Genomic DNA, 14,538 nt, shown 5'->3' on the forward strand with positions numbered 1-14,538 from the left:
TCTAGCTATAGATCTGCCCGATTAACTTTAAGATTTGCAGTATGCCTGTTGCATATTCGATATTCGTTCCGGTTCCGGCACAAATCCCGGGATCTACGGCGAATCAACTAAGCCCTAACACAACCTGTTAATCATCATTACTACTCGCGCTGCATTTTGTGTGTAAGCCGAGTAACGTTTCAAAGTCGCTGCAGCGTAAACCGCAATCTGTTTTTAATTGAAAATGCAACAACGGCAGCGAACCAAGAAAGAAATAGTGGAAAAAAAGGAAAAAAAAAAACTGCAACTTGGGAACATAATAGTATGCAATATACACATGCATATTATATATGCATATATAACATATTGGTATGTGTGTGTAGGGAGTATTGGGGGCCAAACAGGAAATGCAGCTAATCAAGCGTGTGAGTTGCAACAAATTGCAATTGGGTGCCGCTTTATGGTCCCTGGTCCATAAGTGGTCCAATGGTCTATATAGGCATCCATTTGGTTATACCCATATCTTTTTGGTAAGCGGCTTACGGACGCCGACGCGTCTGCGCAGCGCAGTGCAGGCAGCGAGCGGAAGGGAATTCCCGCTTTCCGGATTAAAACTGGGCACAACAATAAAAAAGAAAAGGGAGTGTGGGCTATGCTGTGCCGTCGGGAATATCCCATGTCCCGAAAACCCTGGCGGGATTAGAGGTGCGAGCAGGTCCCGCCTCGGCACCGGCTGGAATTCTACCTGCGATCACGGGGATTTCCCCGCACCATACACGGCCATATAGCCATATAGCCATATAGACGACACGGCGTATGCGCAATGGCATTGGCAACTTATGCAATCGCAGCGGAGGTAGAAATGTCGAAAGCAACAGGCTATCACTAAGTTAACTAAAGATTTTAACTAGTTTTAAGGTTGTGCGATTGAAAGTAGATTAAGCACTGATAAATAAATTAGTGTTCCTAACTCAAAATATGCTTTTATAACTTATTAAAAACTCTGCTGCTGATTTGGAATATTATAACTAGTGATTGCCCCGCCTTTGATAAACAGAATCCCAAACTATTTGAGCGACCCGGCGCTGTTTCTGTTTGCCCACCGGCTAATGGGTGCTGGTGACATATGATACGATAGAGATATGGTAGTTGGGAATAGTTGGAGGTGACTTACCCGCTGGTCGGTTGGACCGCCTGCCCGTGTCGGACTCCTCGAACATGAGCGGCGCATGCCGGCGGCCCTCCGTCACGCCCGCCAAGCAGACGATCAGCAGTCCGGCGATGATGAGCAGGTGGCTCAGTTGGCTCAGGTGGCGCAGGATGGGGGCTTGTTCTCTGTGGCTGGTTCTGTTCGCTTGGGGCTCCAGTGGCGCGTCCGCGCTGTGGCAGCAGCTCCTTTCCAGGAGCGGCACTGTGCCGGTGGCCGTGGCCCATTCGATGGCGTTCGATTTCCTCAGCTTGTTGGCCATGTTTATGTGTTTTTTTGTTATTACTGATATGTATGTGTATATGATTTGATTTGATTGGATTTGATTTGATTTGATTTGATTGGATTTGTAGTATGTATTTTGAACGACCGGCTTGTAAAAAGCACGTTTCACAGTATGAACAACAACAAAAAATATATAAAAACAAAGGTCGCCACGCACACACTGGCGCACACACAATGGATATAGATATATCAGGTGTATAGATATAGTATAGAACCGATTCTATACCCGATTCTTGTACTTCTCTTGCAGATTAGATAACACACGCGAGTTTCGCGCGCCGATTTATTGGATTTATTCTATTTGCCTGTTTGTATTCCTCATTTATTTTCCTTTTTTTTATACTATTTGATTCGCTGTTTTTGTTTTGTATTTTGTGTTTTGGTTACTGTTTTTATTTGGCGGCTGCATAAATTTGCGCTTTTCGTTTTCAGTTTCGAGACTTAGTTTTCCTTAGTTAGGATATACAGTTATGGTTTAGCACTAGTGCGTTGCTTGCTCTGGAAAATAGAGTCGATCTCGGATGAGGGATTACGACAACGCGACTTTTTTGGCGTTTCGCTATATGCGTTCTGCGTTCTCGGCGACTTTTTATCTACTAGATAGCTGGCGGTGCGAGCCGCCGTGTATATGGCGACCGGATCGGGAGTGTGCGGTTTGAATTTGATTTTGTATCGGATCGGATCGGATCGTATCGGATCGTATCGTATCGTATCTCTCTAAATGCCGAACCCAAAAAGCCGAACAACCGATGTGCAATCCCACGCAATTCAAGAGCGACTGAACCTGAACGACTGAATCCGCTCCGTGTTTATAAAGTTGCCAAGCGGCGGCAACATGCAACGGCAACATGCAGCGGCAACATGCAGCGTCAACATGCAGCAGCAACATCTAACGATCGGCAGCAACATGTTGCAGGCAAAAATAAGACTGTTTAATATTTTAACAATTTAGATTTTATGATTCTTCTCTTAAATAATTTTCTTTAATGATTTCAACAGCTGCTTTAAATAATAATAATAATAATAATACATGTAAACATGTACACTAAGCCGTGATTGCAATTTTTTACATTTTATTACATCGTGTAAAATTAAAATCACATTATTACATGAATAATAATTATGCATGTCCATTTAATATTCATATTATATATTATTATTCAAAATTTAACAAGACGTAATCAATGAGAAGAAGAATAAAAATTATAGAATATGTTTACATTAGGTTTATCAAGCCCATACAAAAAAACATAAATTATATTGAAAGTAACTATTTAGTTACATTAGGTTCGCTACTTTAGTTTTTTTTTTTGCAATGCCTCTCTAGCTATCTCCCTCTGCCTCTCGCGCTCTTCCCTCTCTTTCGCAACCGGCCTTTTTGGCCAATCAAAAAGGGCACCATTCAACCATTTTTTCAAATCCGAAACACGAAATGGAAACTCCTCGCGTCTGAATCCTTCTTAGAAAGTATTTTCGAAATATTTTCGAAGTCTGCAAATACTTTTGTATTTTTCTAACTCCGCTCAGCGTGCAATGCTGTCAATCTGAACATGTAAACAAAAAAGTAGAGTTTTTAAAATATTTGAAAATAAAAGTATATCCTATAAAATTTTCACTTGCAAAAAAAATGGATTAAATTTCACAACATATATTCTAAACATAGTTTTTCCAGCTTGCTTGTTTGAATGAAAAAACCAAATAATTACAATGCATAATGCAATAATCCAATATTCCCATAAAGTTGCTCCGTTTTCCATCCAAACAAAGGTACACTTTAGTACCTGAATAAAAAAAAAAAGATAGTGAAATTCCACGAAAAAGTGTCAAGTGCGATAAATTCGCAGGAGAGTCGACAATCCCAGAATCGTGAAAACCAAAACTAAAGTTAACTAAACGCAACGAAACAAAACCGGCCTGCAACAAAAAGATTGATTAAACGAAAAGGAATTTGCCTGCCATTCTGCGAATCTTCGCCAGGAAAGGAGGCACTTCTTCATCAGTTGGCTAAAACGGCGCAGCGCGTCCCTTTATGGCCGAAACATTCCACATATCATCATCGCCCAGACCAGATATCATCATGGGTATAAGTGTTCTTCACACAAAAAGCAGGCGGCACGTGTGAGAGCAATTAAAAAGCAGAAGAGGCGAAAAAAATGAGCCATCGTCAACTATATATTAAGTATTGCTAATAAATAATGCGCGCGAATATGACAAGCTGAAATATTCGAATTGGAGCTGCCGATCCAAAACATACATATATATATACGTATTATATGGTATGTGACAAAATTTCTGCGGTTTTGCAAGGGGATTTCGCTAATTAATTGGTTTGCTTTCGGTTTCTGGTTCCTTTCCATTTCATTTTGATTTGTTTCTCTACTTTATTTTGGTCTTCAGTTGCGTTTTTATTATCATGCCGCCACACATAACATCTCGCAATATCGTTAACAATCATTTGTGTCACATTTTAAGTATAAATAAAACATATTAAAATAGTTTTTTTCGGTTTATTAAAAGCAACCAAATCGAAGCCACCAAGAATGTAAGGCGTATGAAATAATATGCACCAAAATAGACGGCATCAACAAAGGAAAAGCAAACAACACGCTTTGGCTTTTAGCCGCAAATTTCATTAATTTCATATTTGATATACTCATCACTGGTCCAGGGTTTCCTAAATCTCTCGGCTGATCTCCAATTAGAAAAAAAAATAATAAAAATAAGATAAAAACCATCTAAATTGGCTGCCTTGCTATATTTAACCAGATCGTAATGGCATAATCTTCACGACTTTTAATACATTTAAATATATGGAAAAAGTTCAGGTAGCTTTGCCATTTAATTGTATAGGAATATTTATTTTTGATAGTGATGTGTTTTCACGTTGGCGAACATCAAAGAAAAGCGAGTAATGCCGCAGGACTTTTTCTTCAAAACGACGCACTCGACTGAAAATAATGCATTTTTCAATAATTTTCATAAATTAATTAATAAATTAATGAATTTCTTTGCTGCACTTGAGCACCATTTTAATGGGCATTTTCCCTGATATTATGGCCACCAAATTACAGGGTATCTCGCCTGCTCTACCTCCAATTTTATATTTCCCTTCAGCTTTATTTATGTTTGGCTTTTTTGTCGCTTTTCCTTTTGTCAGCCTCATTTGAGGCGTCGTCGTCTGCAATTTGAAATATTCCTATAAATGTTTTGGCCTCACGGCCCCGCCGCAAACAAATAAAAAAAAAACCTGCCTCTATATGTATGTATATGAACGATATCTGTCTCTTGTCTATATAGAAACAAAAAAAAAAAAAAAACGAAATGTTAAATGTCTGAAACATGCGTACAAAATGCCATTGCAATAGCAACAACGATAGCAATCAACAATCGCCAAGAAAAGCAAAGAGAAAAACGACTGCGAGAAATATAAATGAACCGAAAAAAAAAAAACAAAAGCAAATTTCAGCTAGACGATCAGAAAACAGAAAAATGCTTTTCCTTTGATTTATGTAGTTTTAGCTAGCTCTGCCGACGTCGACGCCAGCGTCGGCGTCAACGTCGCCAGCATAGCAGCAACATGACACACACAGCATAGCTATATCTATGTATGTCCATGCAAAGATATAGCCATATTGCCATATAGTCGCCCAGTATATCTGAACAATCTGTGCGCACTCAGCGATGGCAAATACACTTTGTATGCCAGTGGAAATGCTCGGTGGGCATTTTCCTTTGGGGAAAAGTGTGTGTTCTTTTTGTTTTCCGGCCAAGTTGTACTTTGAACGGCCCAAAAGAAAAGCGAGAGCCCGAAGGTCACGATGAACTAGGAAATCGAATTATAAAGCACATAAAAACAGCAAAATTATATTGAAAGTAAGTATTAACTTCCAATTGGTTCACTACTTTACTTACTACTATTGGTAAATAAATATTATTTACAACTAATTACTGCTTACTAGTTTATCAAAATAATATTTCCATGGCCAGATTCATTTCCCATTTCCATTCGCGGTTCATTGGCAATTAATATTACGGCACCCACCTACCAGGCAATTGCAAGCCCATATATACATACATATATATATATATATAAATATGTATCTATATACATTTTATAGCAGTTTCTTATCAGTCGATTGCAGAGCGGTTATGTCAGTGCTCCGTCGAGTGTTCAAGTTTTGTTTACAGCCCCACATTGTGGCCTATATCGGGCAGACAACTTTGTTCTGTGGGGGCTGACTAACTGACTAACTGACAGACTGACTAGCCGACTTAGCGACTAACTGACCAACTGACTAACTGACAAACTGGCTTACTGACTAAGTGACTAACTGACTTACTGACTAAGTGACTAACTGACTAACTGACTAACTGACAGACACACTAGCTGACTAGCCGACTTAGCGACTAACTGACCAACTGACAAACTGGCTAACTGACTAGACTAACTGACTTAGTGACTTAACTGATAAACTGCATTTTCCACTTGCCGCCTTAGCTGGCAGTTCGATACTCGATCGCTTCTCGCGCGGGCCGCATTGCGCATACGCCGCGTAATCCGATAGAACAGTAGCCGGTGTGTGCGAGTGCCGCTGAGTGTGAAACTCTTTGACAATGCCCGTCAAGGTGTCAAAGCTTCAAACCGCATTCAGCCAGCGAAGACTACGTAAATCAAGACGTTAGTTCATAAATTCGATTCTCAGTGTGCTCATCTATGTGTGTGTGTGCGTGTGTGTTTGTTTGTAAATTATTTAATAGCTTGATTGACAAGCGTGAGCTAAGTCGATATCCGACCATAAGGTCTCTGCTCTTCGATGCTTCGGCTGGCGATGCTTTTTCGAGATGCGAGATCTTGGCGAGATCTTGCGGTAGGCCCCCGATTCCGATTGTTTGCTGTTCCGAGACGTTTCTAATGTAACTGTCAATCATAAATTGGATGCCAATCAAAAGCGAATCACAACAGCAGCAACAACATCGCCACCAGCGCAAAATTGCCTGCATTCATTTAAATGGCAAATGGCAAATGGCGAACGGCAAACGCACACAGAAAGACATCAAATGAAACAGAAGCGGCAAAGTGACGGCTTTTGACTGCATAACAGCCCAGAAAGTATGCGCACACTGAGAGAAAATGCACTTACTTGACTTCAACAAACAGTACGGAGATGTTGATGAATCAATATTGATGTGTCAATAGTTTAAACAGCCAAAAGCTTGTAAAAATTTATGAGAAATTTAATTTATTTAAAGGAAATTATATTATATTATATTTGTCAAGGTAATAAACATATGGCAAAATCATATACTGAAGTATTTCAATCTGCAAACATTTGTATTTTCCACAAAATCGTACAGCCGAAAGTATTTTTTCGTTTTTAATTATTTGTTCAACAAAATTTGTTCAAGTGTACTACATAAATATGCACTTATGCGTGTGTGGTTGAGTACTATTTCACTGCAGTCACATGCAATTGATTTGATGGTCATCGAAGCCAGAAGGTCCAATCATTTGAGACATCTATGTGGACCAGTTAGAAACAGTGGACGAATTAAGAGCGAACCGATGGAAAAGAGACCAAGTACTAAGTTCAAAGTGCTTAGTTAAAAATCTAAAGAGATCAGACCCGTAAAAGGCATCAAATGAAATGGGAGATTTCCGGGAAATGCTGTGCGATTCGATTGAGTAATTTTCCTGAGGTTCCATCGTACGAAAGTTCACCATAGTTTGCGGCCCTCAGAAGGCACCTAGATGAAATTCCATTATTTATAAGCTGACTAACCCCCCACATACAAAGTGCCACCCTAGCAACAGAGATTCGTGTAGCTCTGTCTCCCTTCGCCAGTCCACCCGTCCCGCTCGCACCCCTACGTTTTGCTGTTTCTGTGCGAGAGCAGGCCAAAAATATCGCGTATACGTCATGTGTGCCGTGTGTGTGTCATGTGTGTGCGAATGTTTTGTTTGCCAGACAAAACAGCAAGTAAAGTGGCAGTAAAACCGCAGTTAGCCAACTGGCCAACATCGTTAAGTTTTGCTCGTCTTCCGCTGCTTCTTCTTCCTCTTATCGCGATCATCGAACGATCAAACAATCTCAAACGATCCGTCGATCGATTGTTTGATCAGTTGATGGTCGGAATGGGACTTGTGACAAGCTGAAGTTTGAACTAAGTGATGGAAGTTTTAGTCTTAGCTTAATGGTAGAAATAAAACCACACAATCTAACTAACAGATTGTTGTTTAGCCATTTCAATGCTTGGTTATCATATCAGTGGCATGATAATAATGGATTTCCCGAGCGCAGTTAAACTCTTCATCACTGTCGCTAGATACTACGAGTATCTGGCGACTTTCAAGCGATCGAGAGTACCTGGGCTGCGTCATCGAGTATCGCGGCAATCTAGGTATTTACCCCCCGCCCCATTTCCTCTGCCACGCCCTCGATTTGAATCATGCTGCAAGTCGACAACAATTGCCATTCGATTGGAATTGTAAATGGTTCGTTGTCGGTCGCCGTTGCTTTTTCTTTCCGTTGCCGGTTGCTATTGAAACGCTCTGGAAATTTCATCATTCGCCCGACCGCCCGATCGATCGATCGATCTATCTATCTATCTATCTATCTATATATCTATATATCTGTCTATCTATCCCAGCTATCCAACGATCTGCCCCTTTACCGTTCTGCAACTGGTCCGCATCGAATCGATGTTCGATTGATTTTACCCATTCTTTGTGATTACGTTTTTTCTTGTCTTGTTTTTTGTTTTGTTTTTTTTTTTTTGGTCGCCCTTTTGGCGTCAGATTCGATCTAAACACAGTAATAATAAAAGAAATCATGCCCCATTCCTGGGTAATTGTCTCGTTTTTGGGGCGTGTGTCGCCCCGATCTCGACGATATTGGGTCGGGATCGGAATCGGAATCGGAATGGAATTGGAATTGGAATTGAAATTGGTCGATGACATTCCATTTCAATGCGATCATTAAAACCGAAAGTGACGGACTTATAATCCAGAGGGGAAAGAGCTTTCAGGTACTGCAGGTACAGTGCGTTTCAGAATTGTATCGCATAAGACAATCTTATCATTACCTTCATCTGTTCAAGAGCTAGCACTTCGTTGCCAAGTCGCTATGTGTTATTTAGTTATTTATGTTCCAATAGCAGAATTCTGTTAAATGGTTATAGCTTATAGCCTTAACATGCCGAAACGCAGTGTAGCAGTGCAATCACTATGAGTACTATTTAACGATTCACCCACGCCCATATGTGTGTGTCGATTAATGGCGATTTAAGCTGCAATTTCCACAACTAATAATCATGAGTGTAAAGCATAATTTCCGTTTCGCTTTCGGGCACTTTTCACGTTCTTCAATGGCAATTTAAGAGGTTCATTAAAAACCAATAACTACGACTGTAATTGCACCATTCCACAGACGCGCGCACATACATACGTTTCACAGGAAAAAAAAGAAACAATGAAATAGAATATCGAGATTATGGGTAAGAGTTCCAAAAGTTCGTTTCGTTTATACATATATGCGGACATATACATATGATTTATATGCAATACGTCGCCAAAAACGCGCGCGCAATTTTCGAAATGACTCCTGCGGCCTGGCAATCGTTATCGTTTGGATTGGTCATCGATTTCGGTGCGCGTTTCTCTAGCGTCGTTCGTTCGGTCGTCGCGATCTTTGACAAACTGAAGTTTTCAGCATATAATCATATAGACCTAGATCTAGACCTAGCGGTTCGCTCTCTCACTCGATCTCTCGCTCTCTCTCTCTCTCTTTCGTGTCATCACTCTCCGCTCCCAGTGTCGCCACCCACTCTCGCCGCATCGCTCACCTCACCATCTCCCCTTCGCAAAATAGACATAGACGGGCTCCAAGTGGATTCTCCTCTCCTCTTCTCTCCTCTCCGCGGCGGCGACAAATCTGCGCTGTGTAGCCATGTGTGTGTGTATGTGTAGCCACAGAAAGCCATTTCCAAGAGCATTACGTTAGGATCTAAGATATTACGAGTTTCGAACACATTTGGTTCCTGGAGATATCTATAGAACGCTTTCTTAGTAGCTTTATTAGAAACTAACGGTGATTTATCATATTATCTCATTCTATTCATTTAGTTTGCAATTCCGTTCCCACTTTTCAGGATAAAAATGCAATGAATATGAATGAATACTTTTGAGTTTTCTAATAATTAAGAACTTCTTTTCAAACATAAGATTTAACACTTTTAAGCTTAAATGGTTTTATTACATAAGTAAGCATATTTAGTTATATTAAGAATTTATTTTACTTTCCTTACTTTCCAATGCATGTACATATTTACAAAAGTTACCAACTACTTAACTTAGTTGTTTTTTTTTTCCAGTGCAGCTTGGCATTTCAGAGGCTTTCGCTGTCTTCCCGTGGAAGCCAGAAGCTTTTGGTTGGCGGCTAGTGAGGCGTTTGGCCTCGCCCACTCGACTCGAGTACAGTGAAAACTAACCTAGGACAGCCCACAGTGCCGTGGATGTGGCCAGGCGGAAGGAGCTGTATCCATTACGTTTCATGACGTTCGGGCTCTCAGGGTTTTGAAACTCGAGACGCCTAGGGATCAACACAAATATGCCGAATATTTTTGCGCCTTCGTTGCAGCGAACAAACAACATTTGCTGACGTCACGACGGCGATGATCCATCAAAAAAAATGTGCGGCGGGGCGAGGCAAACAACAAATGCCACACAACAACTAACTAACTGTTGGCCAAGTTATTTATTTTTGTTACTGCATTTTTGCCAGCCAAGTGCTCGTGCTGGACGTCTAAAAATAGTCACTCGCATAGCAAAGTTGTGTAGAACATTTTCACCGGCTCGGGAATGTGTGTAACTATGAATACACACACACACACACACACCATCGCAATGGGATCCAACCTTATGGACAGGCCCAGTACCTCTGCCATCTATCTCCATACCCATAGTCCAAGTGCCAGCAATCTGGTTTCCCTTTCAATTCATATTCTGTCACGATCGAACGTCGAAGTCACAGTCCCGACTTTTTGAATTTCTGTTTTTTCTGAGTTTCTGAATTTCCGACTTATCGATTCTGCGACGTGATGGAAATTGGCGAGAAGCGCGAAAATCGCTGCGATTTCGATGGAAATTGGGCAATGCTCCGCTGGCACAAAAGTGCATTGAATAGAAATAAATATATAAATATAAATAATATATATTCATAAATATGAAAGTGGTATAAATATGTGTATTAAATATGTCATAAGCTACTGATTGATTGTGCTGAAAATATTCAAAATAGCACTTGAAGCTAAACACTCTGAAACACTCTTCTTAAATATTATTATTATATTTTTGACATTGCAGATATAATTCTGCTCAGAAATATATGTTTAATAATTACATATGCAAATATTTTCAGGCATATAATATATACATAGCATACATAATAAGCATAAGATGTGCACATATAAGTAGCAAATGGCATATTAAATTGATTTGGAGCCTTTTTCAATTATCGCAACTATCATAAGTTGGCATTTATTGTTGTAATATAATTTTTGCAATAAACATTTGCAACTTAGCTTGATTAAGAATTAGTAGATAAACCAGGTTGCTCCCCACTGTTATCAAATTTGTTATTTACTATATTAGCAACTTGGTTGGAATCTTCAGGGCCATAGTAGCTAGCTGATATTGAAGCTGTTTGGCTGTTTTGGCTTTTTGGCCAGCGGCTGACACGAGACGGGAATGACCCCATAAATATTTGCCTGGCAGCTCGCATTCGCTTAGCGCCAAATCAGCTGCAAATGCGGCGGCAATTAGTGCCTTTTGGCATGGGCGTTGGTCCAAGGGGGGGGGGGGGGGGGGCACAATAGAAGGGGGCGGGGGAAATACAAAAGGGGGGGCAATACAAAAGGGGGGCAATACAAAAGGGGTGCAAACAAGGTAAGGTAAGGTAAAGCAAAGGCAAGGTAAGCAAACAAGCCGGCGGAGAAGGAAACAAACAAAGAGCGACGGGCTAACAAACAGCACGCGATCATAAAGTCAGGGGCACGTGCGGGGGCTTATCCTTATATACAGATATATATATTTATATATATATCTATATATATTACTACCTACTATATATAGCTACCTATAAATCGAACCTAGCACATGATGCAAATTCAATAAATAAATGCAATCCAAGCGAATGCAAATGTTTATGGCCACAGTACGGCGGCTATGCTGTCCAAAATAATATAAAAAAAAAACAACAACAAAATAAACACAATAAATCCGCAAAAAAGTGAAGAATATAATAAGAACAAAAAACACAGACGGGCTAAAAAAAAATATAATTTTATCAGCGATCGCATAGAGGCGCGTGATCTTGCCAGAGAAAAATAGAAGCAAGACGGTGACGTTGATTGTGTAGCCGCTGCTCTTTTCACTGCACGACAAACATTTCTTCAAAATCAGCTCAAAAAATAAAAAACAATAGTAGTTAATAACAAACAATGGCTAATTCTGGTTACAGCACATGATATGAATGATAAAACATTTATAAACGAAACGTTATCCTAACTCATAATTGCAAACAAAGATGAATATTAATTTCAATTTGTAGTTAATTGAAATGCTGTTTAAAATGTTTATAAATTATCTTATATATTTACCGTATTATATTTCTCCTGTTTTAACATCTAATTACATTTAAGCCCATTAACACATTTTCCAAAACCATCTAAATTCTTGCCGTGTGACGATGATGATGAGACTGGGAATGGGAATGCGAACGAGGAATGGGCATGACGACGATGTGGATGTGGTTGTGTATGTGGACGAGGATGCAGACGAAGATGAGGAGGATACTAGATGCTAGATGCGAATCGAGGTGGTGATGATGGCGATGAGTCAAGCCACGGCGGCGGCAATAGATAGTCACGGCCTGAGTACGAAATCCGCAGATAATTAAGACAATGCCACAATGGCCAGACGGCACAGTGAGCATCTCAGCCAGAAACAACCGAACATCGAACAACATCGAGCATCGACCACCGGCCAGCGCAGATACATCGTCGAGATAACAGGGCTAAAAACAAATACAAAAAAAATTCAAAAATTAAGCAAAAAAACAAAACAATGCCGAACCAGAACCAAAAACCAAAACTAGAAAACTAGAAAAACGGGGACGGGACGAGGTGGAGGAGGTTGAGATTGAGGAGGAGGCGGAGGCGGAGGAGGATGGCCTAATCAGTGAAATCAGTGTGCGCAGACAGCGCAAATTGTTGGCCAATTATTTATGTATTTTAAATACTAGTTCGCTAATCGGGCATACGCGGCGTATGCGCAACATTCGAGTGCGACATGGCGTATACGCAATGTGGACAGTAGGTTAGCTTAAGCCGCCGTAAGGAAAGCCCCTATTTCAGGATTACCAAAAATCCCCATCGGTTAGATGATTTCTGGTTGGAACAAGTTCTGTGCTTTTGCCAAATATTCGATTTACGTAGTTTCCCGAAAAACTTTTAACCAAATCTGACACATGATTAGGCAAGACAAAAAAAAAAATACGAAAATAGTTTCTAAACTGTGCTGAATTCTTGTCTGCTCCTAATTAAATATCAAAGAACATATTGCAATATTTAAAAAAAATAAATAAAAAATAAAAAACATGAACATGGTTATGTTTATATGAGCAACAGGCTAGCGAGGAAATTATATGCAAATCTTTTTAAAATCATCACAAGATTTATGTCGCCATTCTCATGCTTGACTCAGCGCGTTATTAATTTCTAGCACATAATCTTCAGCTTAACTCAAATAATTTGCGAATTATTTTGGACCTTTGCTAATGGGATTCTTCGGCCATGATTAGTCAGGGAAATGCTTTCGCAATATTCCCTCTGGACTGGAATTCTACCCTGTAGTTTTTCACTGAAATAGGCAAGAAATAAGTTGTGAAAACAGATTAAGATATTTCATTCTTTGGCAAAGCATAGAGTTTTGTAATATTACTAATAATATTTTTATATAATAAATTACTAATAAAAACACTTATTTTGAGAACTACTAATTGTAGTTTCAATTGAGCTAAAGTTACTGCAGATTGTCATAAACCCGGTGCTTCCCCATTTCAAATTCGATTCTTTTCAGAGTGCCCTGTTCTTTTGTTTTTTGCGGAATGACTGGCTGGCAAATGCAAATTTGTTTTCTGTCAATGGAGCGTGGAACGTGCGAGGGTCGATGTCGATGTCGGTGGTTGCTATATGCCATACAGCATATACTATACTATATGCCACATATGTGCTATATGCGCTATATACGTGGTGGTGCTGAATGCTCAGTGGTTGCTGCTCGCTGCTTGGTGGTTGGTGGTTGATGGCTGATGGCTGATGCTTGGCACGGTGCTGAGGCTTTGCTATTGCTTTTGATTTTTGCTATTTGGCTGTTAAATGTGGCTTTGGTTTTTGGCCACCTTCGCGTCATTTCGCTTGGCCACGTCCCAAAATGTCTCGTCGGCAGCATGGAAACGGAATGGAAAACATGGAGGCATGGGGACACGGAATCCCAGGGATCGTGGTGATAACAGCACGACAAGGTCTGCGATTCAATGCCAGCAAATCAATTGCATTTCAATTCATGTTGTTCTTAAAAATATAAAAGAATAGCATCCGAACTCACATAAGATTTTATATTTAAAGATAATTTACAGATATTTATATATATTATAATGTTATATGCCACATATAATGCCATGAGTAATTTCTTACAAAATTTAATAGCAAATAAAATGTACAAAAACATTTAAATGTTTAATAAGTTTATAGATATTTGCTTAGATTACTTTTGAGTTAGTTATATGAGATATATGCTAGTTGTAGTTAAATATTTGGTTAGATGACGATTTACTCCAAATAGACACCCTGTTTAGCAGGCTGTGTTTCTCCGCAGAAGACTCTATTGATCGCCAGCTCATCCGTTGTCACTCGGTGCGTGCTCACTGTACCGGTCACGTATCTGCGTTTCGATGGGTGGGCGTACCTGGTTGCGATCGCGCTGCAGGGTGTTTCCTCTGGCCAAAGCG

General features: G+C 40.0%; 1 protein-coding gene across 2 annotated transcripts in view; it reads right to left on the reverse strand.

Moving 5' to 3' along the window:
- Window positions 1-9,177, reverse strand: part of LOC6726041 (dorsal-ventral patterning protein Sog) — a 28,053-nt gene extending 18,876 nt beyond the window's left edge. The window contains exons 1-2 of one of the 2 annotated variants that reach the window (XM_016172543.3): window positions 8,917-9,177; window positions 1,154-1,969 (exon numbers count right to left, since the gene is read on the reverse strand). In XM_016172543.3, coding sequence (XP_016039423.1) covers window positions 1,154-1,448 — 295 coding nt within the window. In that variant the 5' untranslated portion in view covers window positions 1,449-1,969; window positions 8,917-9,177. Of the gene's footprint in view, window positions 1-1,153; window positions 1,970-8,554; window positions 8,673-8,916 lie in introns of those variants that run through there. The other variant, XM_016172541.3, reaches the window with a different exon arrangement.
- Between the last annotated feature and the right edge of the window lie 5,361 nt (window positions 9,178-14,538).

Source organism: Drosophila simulans, chromosome X, assembly GCF_016746395.2.
Source record: "Drosophila simulans strain w501 chromosome X, Prin_Dsim_3.1, whole genome shotgun sequence".
NCBI lineage: Eukaryota > Metazoa > Arthropoda > Insecta > Diptera > Drosophilidae > Drosophila > Drosophila simulans.